Source organism: Sinocyclocheilus anshuiensis, unplaced genomic scaffold (assembly GCF_001515605.1).
Source record: "Sinocyclocheilus anshuiensis isolate Anshui unplaced genomic scaffold, SAMN03320099.WGS_v1.1 scaffold1906, whole genome shotgun sequence".
In the NCBI taxonomy this organism is placed as follows: domain Eukaryota; kingdom Metazoa; phylum Chordata; class Actinopteri; order Cypriniformes; family Cyprinidae; genus Sinocyclocheilus; species Sinocyclocheilus anshuiensis.
The window spans coordinates 766,913-784,246 of NW_015546187.1; the positions used below are offsets into that span (position 1 = coordinate 766,913).

At 34.8% G+C, this 17,334-nt stretch overlaps 2 protein-coding genes across 2 annotated transcripts; one reads left to right on the top strand and one right to left on the bottom strand.

Moving 5' to 3' along the window:
* Nucleotides 1-732: 732 nt before the first annotated feature.
* On the top strand, nucleotides 733-8,082 carry LOC107701431 (uncharacterized). Its single transcript, XM_016503437.1, has 6 exons — nucleotides 733-825; nucleotides 4,716-4,756; nucleotides 4,861-5,202; nucleotides 6,035-6,304; nucleotides 7,560-7,610; nucleotides 7,759-8,082. The coding sequence occupies exons 1-6, from the start codon at nucleotides 809-811 to the stop codon at nucleotides 7,836-7,838; spliced, it is 801 nt and encodes a 266-aa protein (XP_016358923.1). The 5' UTR covers nucleotides 733-808; the 3' UTR covers nucleotides 7,839-8,082.
* A 762-nt stretch (nucleotides 8,083-8,844) lies between these two features.
* Nucleotides 8,845-13,568, bottom strand: LOC107701433 (perilipin-2-like). Its single transcript, XM_016503439.1, has 8 exons — nucleotides 13,447-13,568; nucleotides 13,236-13,287; nucleotides 12,951-13,146; nucleotides 12,783-12,865; nucleotides 11,205-11,490; nucleotides 10,500-10,684; nucleotides 10,286-10,417; nucleotides 8,845-9,451 (listed from the first exon to the last, which is right to left on the bottom strand). Exons 1-8 carry the CDS (start codon nucleotides 13,551-13,553, stop codon nucleotides 9,074-9,076), a joined length of 1,419 nt encoding a protein of 472 aa, XP_016358925.1. The 5' UTR covers nucleotides 13,554-13,568; the 3' UTR covers nucleotides 8,845-9,073.
* Between the last annotated feature and the right edge of the window lie 3,766 nt (nucleotides 13,569-17,334).

Below are 17,334 nucleotides of genomic sequence, written 5' to 3' on the forward strand. Positions count from 1 at the left end.
AAAAACGTAATGAATTTTGTAATAATTACGTTTTTTTTAAATATAGCTGCATTGTAATTTTCATACGTCTCAGTTCATTTGTTGATTCCATGACTTAGCTCTTATAAATATACAATACACAAAGCAAGGCGTAGGCTATTTGGAGACTTTACTTTAGTATTGATTTTTATTTTTATTTTTAAATTATTATTTAGCTTAGGCTTGTTTAAAAAATTTAAATATGCTTCCCTTTTTTTGAACAGCGATGTGATTACTAAATCATTTGAAACATGAGCACATGACCGAATATGGGCACACATGCATGCAAGTTAGCTTTCTCCGATGTAATAATAATAATAATAATAATAATATTCTTAAATAGTAGATTTGTAATATTTGAGAAAGCCATAATTACAATAGGCTAAGTAAATACCACTAGTAAAACAAAATAGATATTCTGGACCAATTCTTACGCCAAGGTTCTTTCTTTTCATGTTAAATCTTTCACTCCACAAATCTAAAATTAAAATTCTTCATGAACTAACACAAAAAGTTTAATACAATGTCACAACACTTTTTTCCACAAAATTAGATCAGATATAATCTCAAAACTGTTATTTTGACTGACTAAATCTCACAAATATTCCGATGAAATTCTAGCCTGCCTTATCTAGGCTGTACCTAAGGGTTTCGACTGGCCTGATCTGTAACGTCAAGTTTCGTTTTTGGGAAATGAAGAGAGATAGGCTGGTAGGCTATATATTCGCTGCTGAGCTGTTTACACTCATTCAACATCTCTTGCAGGAACAGGAGCCGACACAAATGCAAGATGGACAGAAATAGCTGGTAAGAAACATCTTTAATAGCAACACAGTAGAAGGCTAGGTGATATTCTGAGGAAATGTTTGTTGCATTCATTTAGGAATCAAAGAGGTTTATCAATAAACGGTGACGATAATAGATATAGGCTATAATCATGAAAACAACAATTAATTTGCTTCTTGTCCTCCAAATATCCATGCCAACGGACTGTTATCAAATAAATTCAGGTCTTGTTGGTTTGGGTCTAGACTGAGCTCTATTGAGTTTAAGTTTCGTTTCGCCGAGCAGCGTCATCGCAGCGCTGCTGCAGCTCCAGGAATCTGAAACTGAGGGCGCAAGGCGCGTTCAAACGCAGACGGGCTTTATGGCAAGCCGAATTAGCTTTAAATACACCCAGCATTATACGATGACGTGGACGTCTCCGGTTCATATTACATATTAACTCGTGGGAACTAGGTGACGTCCTTAAAGGGGTCATATGATGCGATTTCAAGTTTTCCTTTCTCTTTGGAGTGTTACAAGCTCTTGGTGCATAAAGAAGATCTGTAAAGTTGCAAAGACTACAGTCTCAGATCCAAAATGTTCTTTTTAGCAACATCATATGACCCCTTTAATTTAATAATGTAATAATTTCTATAATGATGAATATAATAATTTCTTAATTCAAAACAAAATATTAATAAATAGATCTCTGATAATCCCTGGTTGCTATGGTCACGCAGGTTTGTTTATGTATTAAACTTGTGGCCACAAGAAAAATATGTAGTTCCCTCAACATAAGAAGTCATGGCCACGAGAAATGAATGTTGTTCCCTCAACATAGCATCTCGAGGCCACAACTTCACTCATTTCCACGAATTAATATGACGTTCCCACAAATTAATATCGCATGGCCACGACATATCATCACGTTCCCATGAGTTAATATGTCGTGGCCACGACAAAATCAAGTGAACCCAACATGTCCCCTTACGGTCACCATAGCATTACTCGTGGTAATTGCGTTTTACTAATAAGAACTAGTAAGAACGCCAAAATTCAGTTTTTACTAGTAAACAATTACGATTAGAGATCTCTCTATTCCAATTATCCAAGTCACAGAGCTCTATAATTCAATTTTACTAGTCCTATGTCTCCATTGAATTCCATTTGTTTTTCATTACAGAGCTCTACAACTGAATTTTTACTAGTATGAATTGCAGTTAGAGAGCTATAATTCAATTATAGATATGTTTAATTGCAAAGTTCCGTAATTACAATTTAATTTAATTAATTGAAATTCTTACAAGTTACAATTCAGTTAGAGAGCTCTCTAATTAGAATTCTAACTATTCCCAGCTGGCACTTTAATATCAATTAATATCAATTTGACGTCAAATGTTAGGCTGATGATACGGGGCAACATTTTTTGAGCAATGTTGCTTGGGCACTTTCCTACTGAGAATGGGTAATACATTTCCATCTATACTATAAATTGGTCGTGGGCCCTTTGTCTCACCTGGTTGCCCGTTGATGCCAACATAAACCAAAGTTGCCCAGCAACATTGCTCAAAAAGTTTCCCTGCATGTGTATCATCAGCCTTAGTCAAGACTTGATTAAGATGCTGTATAACATAATTTTAAGGTCAGTTTGGACAGCAATTTCTTCCAGTGGTAAATGGGTGAAAATATGAAGTTAATACTCACACTGAAATTTGTTTAATGTATTTTATTTAATGTATTTGCTAATGCCACATCTCCTTTTGAAACGTGTCCCAAAATCAAACTGACATCAGAAACTTGACGTCCATTTCACATCCACATACTCATGTCCTTTCTAATGCCCATTCAATGACAAAGCTTTCTCTGCTGTGTAATACCATACCTTGGTGCTATGCTAGTAGTGATGGGGGAGCCTCATGCTTCAAAAGCATTGACAATCCTAAAATGGACCGTGACCTTGTGTCCAGCTCATGTTCTGTCACTCTCAGGTGTACATGTCATGTCATGTAAAACATATTAGCTTGGGTAACTTTTAACACTTTCAAGAATATGTTTCAATAAAATATGACTTTATTGTGAGACACAGTTTGAAATGTGTGTGACACACAACCGCTTGTTTGTGTGTGAGATTAATCCATGCACACCACTATTTCACTATAGTTGTACTCCATTTCGCAGTTAAAACTCTTCAATTCACTGTGTGCGTAATGTCACAGAATTTGGCCAATTTTGGATTAAACAATCAGGAAGTAGCGCTGCACAGCTAATCAAATTCAGATTGTGATGGGCTAATGTCAGTAATTATTCATCTGTTGTTCTGCGATCTTTGTTCAAAATCAGAATAGGTGCATTTCTTTTTGAATTTACATTTGTATTATTGATTTCAAGTTTGTTGAATAAAACATTTCTTTCATTGCATTGATTTTTGTCATTATTTTGGTGTTCGAAAGGACATCAGTGTGTGGATGTCAAATGGACGCGAAGGTTTTGATGTCAGTTATTTGCATTTTTGACCTGTTTTTTGATGCAAATGTTTGAAGTCAATTTGAGGTCTTTTCAACATCAAGGTGCCCACTGGGTTAACAACTGAATTAGAGAGCTTTGTATTGAATTAGAATAAATAGATAAATTACTCTATTCTAACAATAATTAAATTAGAAATCTCTCCAATTGGAATTCTTACTAAGAACAATTGAATTAAAGAGCTCCCTAACAGAAATTACCCTGTAACAACTGCAAGAGAGCTATTAACTGAATTAGAGAACATTACAATTGCATTTAGTAACAACTGAATTAGAGAGCACTCTAATATAAATTGTTAGTAGGAACTGCATTGTGGAGCTCCACAGTTCAATTGTTACTAAAAATGCAACAGCAGAGCTCTCTAATTCAATTACAGAGCTCTTAATGCAATTGTTACTGGTAGGAATTGAATTATGGAGCTCTCTAATGGTAATTGTTACTAGTAACAATTAAATCGAAGAGTTTCGTAATTTAACCTGTTGAGCAGTACAGTCCCACATATGGGATTTAGAACAGTCGGTGATGTCACATAACTGCCAAATTCAAACTGTGGTTTCGTGCATTGACTGGCGCTGAGCCAGAGACGGACGCATTCTGCGCTTGTCATATAATCACAACTACGCAGTGTTTTTAACCACATAATGTTTATTTTAGGGTCAGACATTTAAATACACAAGTACTAGTAAAACAATACATTTAGAGTTAGTAAAATACATACAGATGTTTATGGAAGCATACACATAGTGTAAGTAACTATAAAGTTCACTCTATTCTTCTCCCAGTTCACCGGCCACTTACTTACATGTATTTCGGGAGAAACTGATACATTTACGTGCTGTAAATCTGACTGACAGGACTCTCTGAACTGCAGCACGAACAAACATGGCGGAGCCCATCTCACGTTATAGATCAAGATCAAGATCATTTAGAAAGGTTTTTAAATGACAGAACACACTCATTTACACATATTTGTGAATCGTAATATCAGATCGCTGATGATATGGTAAGCAAGTTTGTGAATATTTTGAATAAAACAGGAAAAACGAAATAAAAGCTATCCATCTGTCATACAGTGTTATTGTGGCTGTGGTGTGTCGCGTGACAAGCCTGACGCATCACCATGGAAACAATAAGGGGAAACTTTCTAAAATAACAGTCATCTAAAAAAAAACTCACTCTGGTGGGACAGATAGAATATTTTAAATTCACCAGTTAAAGGGTTAATTGTTACTAGTAAAAATGCAATTAGCCTATATTAAAAGCTAATTTGGCTTGCCATATGGAGCACTACTTAATAGAACACAATGCTGTTGTCCGGAGACTTTAGATTATCTGGACTGAAAATAATAAATATTCTCCTGGCTACGGTCTCAGTAGGCCTAACTGTAATTTATAACATTTCTTCTCAGGATTTCAGCCTTTCTGATGCTGTGGCTTCTTATTTGTGTTGGTAAGTAGACAATGACAAAAATACGCCAACTTTATAATTTATTAGCATTTTGCGCTTAATTTTAATGTCAAATAATGTGTATTTGATCAAACTTGTCTCTATAGGCTCCTCTCCCCTCTCAGTGGTTGTCCATACGTTATCAAGGGTCGGTCTGCCGGCTGTCCTGCCGTGTTCTGTGGCATCACACCTGGATCACAGGCCTCACATTCAGTGGCAGACCATAAGCGATTCGGTGTTTGAGCGAATGGGACAGGAGCAGTTTCAGGGGGAGGCTTATAGAGACCGGGCGGATGTCCCAGAGGAACTGCTTGTGAGGGGAAACTGCTCTCTGTTCTTGCAGGATGTCAGATTCAGTGATGCAGGCATTTATGAGAGTTACTTGGTGGTTGGTGAATCGAGTATCAAGAACCGAATTTTAATTCAGAGCGTCCATCTTGCAGTAATCGGTGAGGGCGCTTTAACACTAGAACACGTCTCACTTACAGCAGTTTTAAATAATCTGTGTTTGGTACAAGTTAAGCTCAATCGACATCACTTGTGTTGTAATACACTGAAAAAACGGTGTAAAAAGAGTTTTCACTTAGAAATTGACATAGCGCCTAAAATATTTAGTAAAACCTTTACAGCTCACACAACACACATGCTTTAGCTGAAGAATTCATTTAAGTTCTTTTATAAAATTATAATCGTCACATTTGTGCTTTTAAATCCTCCAACATTTGGTCCCTTTTACTACATGACCTCATGTTTAGCTTCTTTCAAAGAAAGCAAAGAAGTTAGAATTATTATTATTATTGTTTGTAATAATCAACATTATGCCACAAATGCTGTCGATTTAGTTGAATTTATATTGCTTTAACATGCAGTATAAATCAGTGATTTAATTTTTTTAATTATTATAATTCGTTTTTATTTTTAAACTTTTTGTTTTCATTTTAATTTTAGTTAATGTTGTTGTGTATTTTTGTCATTTTTATTAGTTTTGTTTAATGTTTATATAATTTTTCTTTCAGTTTATTCATTTGAAATTTTTTGATATTTTATTACAATACGTTAAACTAAATGAGAATGAGAAATGTTGCCTTTGCAACTTGCTGATATAAAATAAAAAGTGAATAAAAATTTAAAATATATTTTTTATTTCACGTAACGAAAATGCTTTTTTACTATTTTAGTTTTAGTTTACTAATAACTCTCATTTAGTTGATGACTAACTATAATACATTCAACTATAATGACTAGCTCTAAATTGATGCTTTGTTCCTCTTCCCATGGTAGATCACAAGGACATCAAATCTGTGCAGACTGGGGCAGAACTGATCCTGGATCTGCACACGCATCAAGCTGAGCAAGTGATTTTTCAAAACAGTAATGAAACCGACTGGACAGTCCTGTGGGAAAAAGATGCAGTCATAAACAAGAAAGATTATCTGGAAAAGAGAGACAACAAGTTGATTCTCAGTAATGTTACGGCCCGCAGTGCCGGAACATACAAAGTTCTTGACTCAGAGGGTTTGGCTCTCAGCACAGTGAAGGCCACTGTTACGGGTAGGTAACTTTTGTCGAGTATAGTATTATGTACTGTTATGTACTGTCAAAAATCCAACTTTTGTTTTGTTATACAAACTCTATATTCCAAAATGTTGACATTACATAAAATATTAATTATCTCTATGTAATGCTTTTGAGTCTATTTTGTTGTAAAAGTTTATGTCATGTCACCGTTAGAGTGATTAATGTTTTCTTCTGTGAGGTTTCTTCCATTTCAGTACATAAAGAACTTTCTTTGGTGAATGGAAGTCATTTTATATGATCTTTTCAGTTTGTTCAACAAACTGATACCCAAGTTAGACAAACTAAAAAGTTCTACACCACTATTATGTAATATCAATGCTTATATTAAAAAACAAAAAAATAATTTTGAGTTTATTTTCGAGTTGAACTTCTTATTTTGTGTCTGATGAAAGCACAGAGCAAATTACATTTTTTAAGTTGAAGCTAAAACTTTTCTTTACGTTGCGTAAGCCCCAAAAAAGCTGGTTTTAAGCCAGTTTAAGCCTCTAGCCCTCTTCGTTTAGGGGTTGAAATGTAACTTTTTTTTAGATTCAGTAAAATCAATGTAATATGTTTTTGTTCAATAATATTTTTTCTTTTGAAATCTGAGAGAATTTGATGGTACTAATTAATATTTATGCAATAATTATGATAATTTCCCAGTTTTCCCCGTTGAAAATAGTACAACTTTATTTTTATAATATTTTTTTATTATTATTATTTTTCAATCAAAGCAGTGTTTCATGTTAAAATATTTAAAATCGAATTTTTGAAAGCAGATTAGTGCCATCTGGTGGGAGTAAAAAAGAAAAACATATGTAATACCATGGTGTGACCGCTAGACTCCTATAAAGAATTGTTGATTTTACATATTTGCAAAAACTTGCTTCGTGTCACGTCACTTCCTGTTTTGCGTCATGGCTGATTTGTAGTTTGTACGACGGAAAGGTTATCGGAGTTTTCGTATTTTTTTCGTATTTCCTATGTTGGTCATTTTTGACCACAAAGGAGCCAAGTGTCTTTTTTTGTTGTTGTTTTGTTGCTGTTGCTCCTTTAATATATCTGAAACATGTCCATGATTTGTTGTGTTCACATAGCTAATGCGACAAAAGTCATCCCATTCTGCTAAAGCAAAAAAATGTAAATCATTTCTGATCGAAAAGGCCTAGAGATTTAAGTTTTTCCTGATTTTTTTACAGAGTGGCCAGTTGTAAGACTTTGTTAATCTCAGTCTTTTTCTCAATTGTAGAACCTGTGCTACCAAAAGAAACAGAAACTCTGCAAATACAGTCTGCATTAGGTAAACTGAAGACAAATAGTGTAATCGTTACTTGACAAGCTAATGAGAATATATTTAAAAAACATCTTGACTGTGAAGGAAGAAATGACTGTTTCTTACAGTTTTGATCTTTATTGTTATTTTTTCCCCACTTTTTTTTTCATTTCAGGTAAAGCTACAATGAGTATGCCACCTCGAAGCCTCATTACTCTTTTCCTCACATTTAATCTAATGCTTCAAATGAATTGAGATTGTTCTGATTTTAACTGTATTTTTCCATTTAACTTTTAACTGAACTATTTTAGCCTACATTGTGGGAAAAGATAGGTGGAAAACAGTTGTGAAAAGAGTGTTGTTTTAGATACTGTATTTTATTATTTTATTTAAGTCTGTTCTCTGTCTTGGCATCTATGAAAGCTCACAAATGTGTGAATATCTGAAACCTGTGTGTGTGATACTTTTGTAAGGGTTATTTTATGTACACTGACTTATTAAAATAATTTTAAATTGTAGAGTTGCAAAATATAGTTTTTTTTTACTTTTTTCGAACATTTCACCAATCCTGATATAGATTTATCAAAAAATGCATTTAGATTAGTAGAAATTTAATGCAACTTCATGATGCAAAAAAAAAAGGATTATCAGCATTTACCAAAACCTACTTTTGTCATCGCATCAAATGCGTAGCATGAGATTAGAGTAGACTCATTAAAATCTAAAACTGCTGACACAAAAATCATAGCACAAATACATCTCAGAGATGTCTATTTGATGTGTGTGTTTACATCTGGAAGATAAATTTTTTAGAGTGTTTGCTCATCTTCTATAGGACGTTTCCTGTAAGAATACTGTGAATTAAATAGACATTTAGAAAATGTCTTTAAGACGTTTATGATTCAGAATGTATGTAAAACTGACATCTTAAAGACGTTTATCAGATCTTTGTACACAGCAGATGATTTCCAGGCATCTTGCAGACGTATACTATCTGGGCAGTATATGACTTCACCCTTGTTATATTTAAGATGCTTGGTGCATTAATGACGTTTTAATCCCTTTTATCTAAAATATTGTATTTATCAGAAAAAAGGCATTGTCACAGTGCATTGTCTAAGTGAAAGGTTTAAATAAAAATATCATCAAGGTGAAATTTCCATCCTCAAAACACACACAACAAGAAGAGTATTGTAAATGTATTATTTTATTAGAAATGTACAAAAACAATAAAAAGACAGCAAATTAAACTGTAAAAAGGCACTATTTATACCTAAAATGATTAGGCATATGTAGGTTTAGAATAGTAAAGTTAAGATATTTCAGCAACATTATTCAGTAAAACTCTGTGTATTATTAGTTATAATTGTTATCACAGAAAGTATCACTGCTTTCAAAGTAGAGAAGGATTTTACTGGCAGGAATGTGTGACTGTACATGTATTTGTGAGATAGAAACAAATGGTTAATATTCTGAAATTTCACCGGTCTTCATTCAGTGACTCGAAGGGTCCTTGGTTTGTCACATTCAGGGCCGTTTGCAGCCCCGCGTTCCACACGTGGGTAAAATGGACCTACCATCCAATTGAGAGGTGTATTGTTGAGCAGGTAGTCCATGACGTTATCCATGGAATCTCTTATTCTGCTCAGCTGGGATCGACTGGTGGTGAGGACGCTGTTGGACAGATCTCCTATAGCGGCAGCCTTACTGAAGCTGCTGTAGATCTCCATGGCGGAGTGGCTGACGGAGACAGCTTGGACCTGGATGTGCTGAGGGAGACCTTTGAAGCTGGACACCAAGACCAGACATGTGCTCTGAAGCTGCTGGCTGAGGTTGTGGGCAATGGTCAATGTGCGCGATTCAATTTGCTGATTGAAAAACATTTGCAAAAGAGAAAAGGGGTTAATTGAGTAATACTCAATCATGTAGCTGAATTTCATGTTTCTAAAAACATTCAGATTGTATTTTTTAAATAATTTCCAGTAGGGCTGCATGAAATAATAAAATCGACACTGTGATATGGCTTAATCGCCTAGATTGCGATTTAATTAAATAACTATATTTGGCCTCAAAATAAATAAATAAATAAAAATGAAGATTTAAATAGTAGCATTTTAATTTGACAGTATTACCTTTTATATTTTACAGTACAAATGTTATTACAATATATTTCTTATTTAATATTTCTGTTTAATATATATTCTTTAATAGTATAGATTTTTTAATAAAATCATAATTTTTTTGTGAATATGGCCTATAAAACTTAAGTCAAAAGATTAATATTTTTTAAAACAATTACTTGTTCAACACTAGAAAACATTTGGTGTAGGATGTACTTTGAAACAATTTTCACTCATAAATTTAGTACGTTTCACAAATAATTAAAAAGAAATGGCAAGTAACAGTAAGTAAATGAACAAGTGGCAAGTAACTTTGAATTAAATGTGAAATTTTGAAGTAAAGTGTACTGTGATTTATGTACAGGATTACATATCTTTCAGCCTTAAAATGAGTTTGGCATTAAAAAAAACTTTCAGGGTTAAAAAAAAATCAGTATAACAAGTAATTTGCACCAAAAAACAAACAAAATAAATCTGGTGAAAATTCCAGAATTTTGAATATCACAATATATATTGCAAAAAAACCTAAATGTTGCAGAAATCGTGCAGCCCTAATGTCCAGTCACATGATATCTCAGATACCTCAGCTTCGTTGTCTGTGACCGTCTCGTTCTCTTCTTGACTCTGAGAGACATTCTTCCAGCCCATCAGTGAACTCAGTTTGTCATGTACCTTCTGGTTAGACACATCAAAATTATTGCGGGTATATTCAATCTAAAAAAACAAAAACATGTTATTAGAAGACAGTATTTTGACAGTTATTATAGATCTCTGAATAAATTTCAGATCAGCTTACTAGATCCATGGTGTGGTTTAGCTGAGATATAGACTCTTGGCTGCGTTGTATGGCATTACGAACTTTATCTACGGCCCTCTGGTAAGCCCTGTCCCGGACTTTGCTGGAGAGAGACCCCAGCCGTACATAGTAACTGAGCGGATCGCTGTTATTTTCCAGTCCTCCGGAGTTCTTCACTTCACTTTCTGAGAGATTAAGCAGAGAAGCAGAACAAAGAAGCAACTGTTAGATTTGAGAATTTCCATTGCTGTTTTATTACGATTAGTGAGGCTCTTGAGACAAAAATTAATTTCAGATTGCTAGTCAAGGATCTCTTTGAGATGTGCCTAAGTCTAACGTTCCACTCATGAATAGAATTAATATTTCTTTTCCAGGAAAATGGAATTATTCCAAGGACTATTTGACGCTTATAACAGAGCATACACTATGGATATCCTTTAAATGTGATTTAAAAAGCCTCATAAGAAGCATATCACAAGAATATCACAAGATATGCAGTTCTCACAAGCGCTTACGTAAGAGTCTCAATATATATGCATAGATATTTATTCGTTTTATGAACATTTTTTCTCATTTGAGGAATCATTTTCCTCGGATATATGGCACAATAGGAAAGAAAATCTATCACAACTTTAAGCTGAGCACAATCTAAATATCAGCAAAATATCCTAGTGCCAGTAAACCCAGTCCATCCCTTATCCTCACCTCTTTCCTCCTCTGTTTCAGGTAAGTACTGCTCCAGGAGAGTCTCAGATGTGCTCAGTGCTGTGTCCATGCTGCTGCTCATCAGTTTGACCACCCTGCTCTCCATCACCGTTTGGACTCCACTGCTCACCACTGTCTTGGTCTTCTCCATGCTTTCCTGCACTGCTCCACGTGTCCTGTCCGTCACTTCACTGAGGGTGGAGGAGACAGACTCCTTGGCACCGTTCATGGTACCGCTGACGGCTTCTTTGGCTCCTGTCACTGCCTCTTTAGCACTGGCGACGATCTGAAAGAGAAGAACACCATTAGAGCAGTGCTTGGCGAGTAGTGCTGTCAAACGATTAATCGCATCCAAAAAAAAAGTTTTTGTTTACATAATATATGTATGTGTAGTTGTGTACTTTGTATATTTATTATGCATATATATATAAATACACACACACATAGAGTATATATTTTGAAAATATTTACATGTATATACATTTATATTCTTATATTTTATATTATATATAAATATATTTAATATATACACATAACATATTTTCTTAAATATATACATGCATGTTTTTATTTTGTATATACATAATAAATATACACAGTATACACACATATATTATGTAAACAAAACTTGTTTTGGATGCGATTAATCACGATTAATCGTTTGACAGCACTATTTTTTGACGTCACGCTTGCAGCACTCAATAGAAACGACAGCGATCATTTGATCCAATCAAATCCCAATGAACAAAATCAAGTTGTTCGAGAATCTTTTTTCACCATTACAGTAGGTAAGAAAAGAAGATTGCAACAAGTAATATGATGATAACTTTGCAGCGCCCCTTGTCGGCTCAGTACTGTTAAAGTCACCATGAAATCAAAATGGGTAATTCTTGGTAACTCTTTCTTCACATCCAATGCTGTTGTGTCGTTATCTTGATCAACACCACACTGTGTTCATTCATTGAGCCTGGTTTCTCCAAGGTTTTTTTCATCCATTTCTGTCACCTGATAGAGTTTGTGTTTCTTGCCAATTGGCTTGATTAGTTAGGGTCAAAAAGACACTAAATATTCAGTAATATCATGGATTTGACAGCACTGACACTATCAGATGAAAACAAAACTTGAACTGAATTGAGCTGAACAATGACACTGTTGTCTTCTGTAGAGCTGCTTTTATAGATGAATCGGATTTGTTCATAATTCATGTATATTTCAACATCGACACTAAATCAACATTGAACTGACTCAAGCTGAACTACGGACACTACTGTCTTCAGTTGAGCTGCTAATCGCTGAATTGAACTTGTTTCATAATAAATGAACTTTACACAGTTATTGAACCGAACTGAACTGACAGGAGCTGAATAATGACACTATTGTCTTGCTACAACTGCTTTATAGCAGATTTTTGACAACCACTCACTTGAGATCTCAGCAAAAGCCAACGAAAATTATCCAATCAATTCCTAATAAACAAAATCAATTCCCACTTGAATATACATCACAGTAGGGAAGAAAAGATGATTGCAACTTCCGTTTCATGCCGACTTTAACATTTAGGCAAATATTACGTAATACCTGATCAGATGGCTTGTGTAGGATCGGCAGAGTCCTCTCTATCTTATCCAGTCCTTTGCATGCCAGGTCATTTGCCATAGAGACTACAGAGAGACAGAAACATTTAGTAAATACATATTCACACTAAAATCAGACCCGATCTTAACCTGCAAACAACATCCAACTTACTCTGAGGCTCTAGCTTGACAATGATTGGTAAAGCACTGTGAAAAGCAGCTGAGGTTATGGATTTCACACCATTCTCAGCCACCTCACACACAGACTTCAAGTACGGATGGTTGTTCTTGGTGTTGCAGTACACATTTGACACCAAGTCATAGGTGGATATAACCAAGGGAAGGTGAACTATGCGTTCAACCACATTCTAGAAAGGAACAGACAGGAATGAACAGATTAATTGACATTCAAACCAACAAACATATATATACTGTATATATATAATATATAACAAACCTGGTTATTCACAATGTCCATAGAAGCCATGTCACTATAGTTAGCAGAAAATCTGCAAAAGATCAGTCAAACTGTCATAGCAAATAGAGATTCCTTTCTTTCTTCTACTATAGCTTTACTAAAGATATAGTAGCCTATTTAATCCAGTAAATAACATTAAAAATGAAAGAGGTTTAAATATCAGCATAAGAATAAAGAAAAAGATCTTCACCTGTTGTGCTGTCTGAGGTTGTGAACCAAAGTCCCGAACTGACTCTCAGTTGCTGTAATGAGGACTGAGCGACTGTTCCGGGTTTTATAGACTGTAGGTGACGTCATGACGACTGATGTAGTCCAACGGTCGGGGATTTCACTGAATGACATAAACAGTGTTTACAAAGATCGTTTAGACACAATTTTCTGGTACTTCTGTAAAGTTGAAAACATTCACAGTTGCGCCTGTGTAGCCGTTTCACGCCTGAAACTTGTGACTGGTGCAGATTTGGGTTTAGGAAACTAGCATCCGACACATTAATGCAGCAACTTCCCGTTTTACTGACTTAATAACTGAGTAATGTAGGTGAAAGTTCACACAGAGTCAGTTCAGGTGAAGTAGGGCAGATAAGTGTGATCGTTTGCCCTCTGCTTATCAGGAGTTCACCGTCACAAAGCAATTTGTAATCCTGAAAATGTTGTCATCTGTCTGACATCATCCTCATCACCACAGTGGACGTGCCTACGCTTCAACATCTCACTCATTAAACACATGGAGCATTCACGGGCGAATAAGAACAGGTAAAAACAAACCTGAAGAATATAAATTACCTATACAGGAAACTTGAATGTTTTAAATTAATTATTGGATCGTCACTTAACTTAATTTACATTTACATTAAACAACACTGAAATTAATTTTCATCGTTTGGTTTAAAAAGACGTTAGCCTATTTATTAAAACCACGTCTGTTCCAGTATATCATCTGTCAGACAATCAATGTCATGCATGTTAATATCTATATTTATTTATTAACTCAGCTATTCGGCTATTAAACTAACTTCTCGCCTTAATTATCTTAATTTTCTATTCTCTTTCTTACAGGTTGCCAAATCGTTATGAGTATAGGACATCTACCCAAGAGACGATTTTCCGTTCAATGTGTTAACACTTTTTTAGTTGAGTCAAAAACACGGTTCCGTGTGATTCATGAACGAACCGTTCAGAAAGATTTTGTGAATCGAGTCATTAAAAAGAATTGACTCCAAAAGAATGATTCGCTCAACGTAACACTATAAGACTGTAGAACACTACTGAGCTGAACGCGGTGATTTTCTGTTTCAATAACAAACACACACAAGCAGCTGTGTTTTATATCATATTTACATTTATTTGGCCCACAAGTTAACTATTAAAGATTACAACAGAATTATTGGTAAATATATACATATTTTTTAAAATCCTGATTTGGATATTTTTGATAAGATTTATGGGCTTATGTATTGTGATCAAGAAGGCCTATTGTTTTGTACACTTAAGCAAAAAGTTCGTAACTGGAATTTACTGTTATACTTTGTAAATGCTGTAAATACAAATATCAAGATATTTAAATAGGCGTATCATGCAAGTGTTGTAGCGTTGTACCACCACTAGATGTCGCTAAATTAAAAGAAATGACAACTTTTCTTTAAAAGCTTTTCTTTAGGTGTACTTTCAGCTAGACTGAGGTTGGTTGCCACAATTTTTATTCTTTAAAGAATTATAATATATATATATACATTAGGATAAATAGATAAATATTTTTAGATCCTTTACAGGTTGGAAAATAACAAGAGGGCAAACATTCAGATGTTTTATTTTGGTAACAGCATCCAGTAAACCAGTAATTAACCCTGTGCCAACCAACCCCATGTCTCAAAATCATAGTGATTTGTAAAGTTAAAAATTACAAGAAATACTGAAACATATGGAATTAGACCTCATTCATCCAAATCATGCCACCAAATTATATTATTTATACTGGATGGCAAATTTAGGGGGGAATCTATTTTATAATACAACATAAAAGAAAACATGATATGCTGTTATAGTTGTTGGAAAAACATGGCACTGACTGACTGAAAGAAAGGAAAGATTATTTAGGGATTATTGTGATGTTTTTATCATCTGTTTGGACTCTCATTCTGACGGCACCCATTCACTGGAGAGGATCCATTGGTGAGCAAGTGACTTAATCCTAAATTTCTCCAAATCTGTTCTGATGAAGAAACAAACTCATACATCTTGGATAGCCTGAGGGTGAGTACAGCAATTTTTAAGCATTTTAAGACACTATTAGCACTATTTAGGACACTGTACATATATAGTAAAACAATCACATTTAGATTTTTTGGTGTCTTGAAATTCAAGGTTCCTCTGCTGACATTATAGTGGTGTTGGCATCTTGTGCTGACAAGCAGAAAAGATAATGATCACTCAGGACAAAGACCAAAATGACTTCATACTGTCATTCTACTGAATCATTGAAACAAAACTCTGACTCGGCCATCTGATAGAATCTGCTTCGCAGGGAAATTGAATCTGGCTTCTGCCCGTTTAGAGATAGAACACAGATAGAGATTGCAGGTGCCTGTGCTATCTAATATAGTTATGCAAGTGGAATCAGCAGACAATAAACTGACAGTGATATTTGTTGATAAAGGAATAATGTGATTAATTGGTGCGGCAAAGAAAATACAAGTGAGATCTTATAAGTCAAACAATCAAGTGAGAAATAATGTACAAAGTTTAGCATCTGCCTATATGGTTATACGTCACAAACGATAACATAAATGCATCTGCAAGGTCATAGAATCCGCTTAAAGGGATAGTTCACCCAAAAATAAACATTTTGTCACCATTTACTCACCATTAAGTTGAATTATGAATTGAAAGTATGTACTACTTTATTCTTTATGTTGAACATGTTTCTTTCTTCTGTTGAACACAAAAGAAGATATTTTGAAGAATGTTGGTAAGTTGCCGGTAGACATTGACTTCTATGGGAAAAAATAATATGGAAGTCCATAGCTTCCGTCAACTGTTCGGTTACCAACATCTTTTGTGTTCAACAGGTTTGGAGACACTCATACAGGTTTGGAACAATTTGAGGAAAAGTAAATGATGATAACATTTTCATTTTTGGGTGAACTATCCCTTTAACTTTAAAACGGAACAAAGCAAGTTAAAGATAGATATGGGCCTCGCTTGGGAGAAGGTCAAATGTAAAGGGTTTTATTATTATTATTGAGGTTAACACAAGGCCCCTTGCTCTGTTTCAGTTCTCTAAAAAATGACATGTACGTAAATAACACTGTGTTAAGGTGAAACAGATTTTTAAACAATAGAATAGAATAGAAAATAATTTAACAAAGAGTGATACATAGCTACTTTTTAAATTTTCTATACTTTTTTTATTTTATTATGTGTAACTTTTTGTCACTATATTTAGTTTGTTCTTAATTTTTATTTTCTTGTTCATTTTTTAATTACTTTTTTGTTTCATTACATTATGTATTTTATAATTGTTATAATTTGCTAAAAACCTGCTATTTAATGCTAAATAAAATGTTAAATAAATAAATAAATCGTCCCTGAGATACATTCACTATGAGAAATGTTCACTGTAGTAATGCGTGTGAATCAGAGTAACTGTTTTGAAGGGCGGGAGCTAATGATGTTCCTCATAAGCGCTGGGAGGAGCCTGTGACCGCCGCTGCTCTAGGGTTGAGTTGATTTGTATAGTATATCGCGCGAACTGACGCTGCTGTGTTTCGTTACAGATCTGCGCAGAGACGCATGTTTTGCACGCTCGCGAGCAGACAGCGGAGAGCGCTGGAATGATATTCATGGGCGGTGGACGTAGAAAATGACCTTTTGTGATAACGGCGAGGGCTGGGATTTGTCGTGCTCATCGCTAGAGTCAATCTCTTTTAACTACACTTTATTTCTGTTGATTTAAGAGGTCTCCGTCACTCGCGCAGTTTGGATTTTATTTCCAGAATGGACCGCGTCAAGAGTTCCATGCAGCAAGTCCCCAACCCGATTCCCAAAGTGCTCAGCCGTCGCACTGGCGGTGCCAACAGTT

Excerpts from the sequence above, each read along its gene's own strand:
- LOC107701433 (XM_016503439.1), bottom strand. The coding sequence starts at position 13,553 with ATGACGTCACCTACAGTCTATAAAACCCGGAACAGTCGCTCAGTCCTC. Across the intron at positions 13,288-13,446 it reads AACCTCAGACAGCACAACAG|ATTTTCTGCTAACTATAGTG; the intron begins GTGAAGATCTTT and ends GATCTTTTGCAG. Across the intron at positions 13,147-13,235 it reads TGGACATTGTGAATAACCAG|AATGTGGTTGAACGCATAGT; the intron begins GTTTGTTATATA and ends GTTCCTTTCTAG.
- LOC107701431 (XM_016503437.1), top strand. Across the intron at positions 4,757-4,860 it reads GTGGCTTCTTATTTGTGTTG|GCTCCTCTCCCCTCTCAGTG; the intron begins GTAAGTAGACAA and ends TTGTCTCTATAG. Across the intron at positions 6,305-7,559 it reads AGTGAAGGCCACTGTTACGG|AACCTGTGCTACCAAAAGAA; the intron begins GTAGGTAACTTT and ends TCTCAATTGTAG.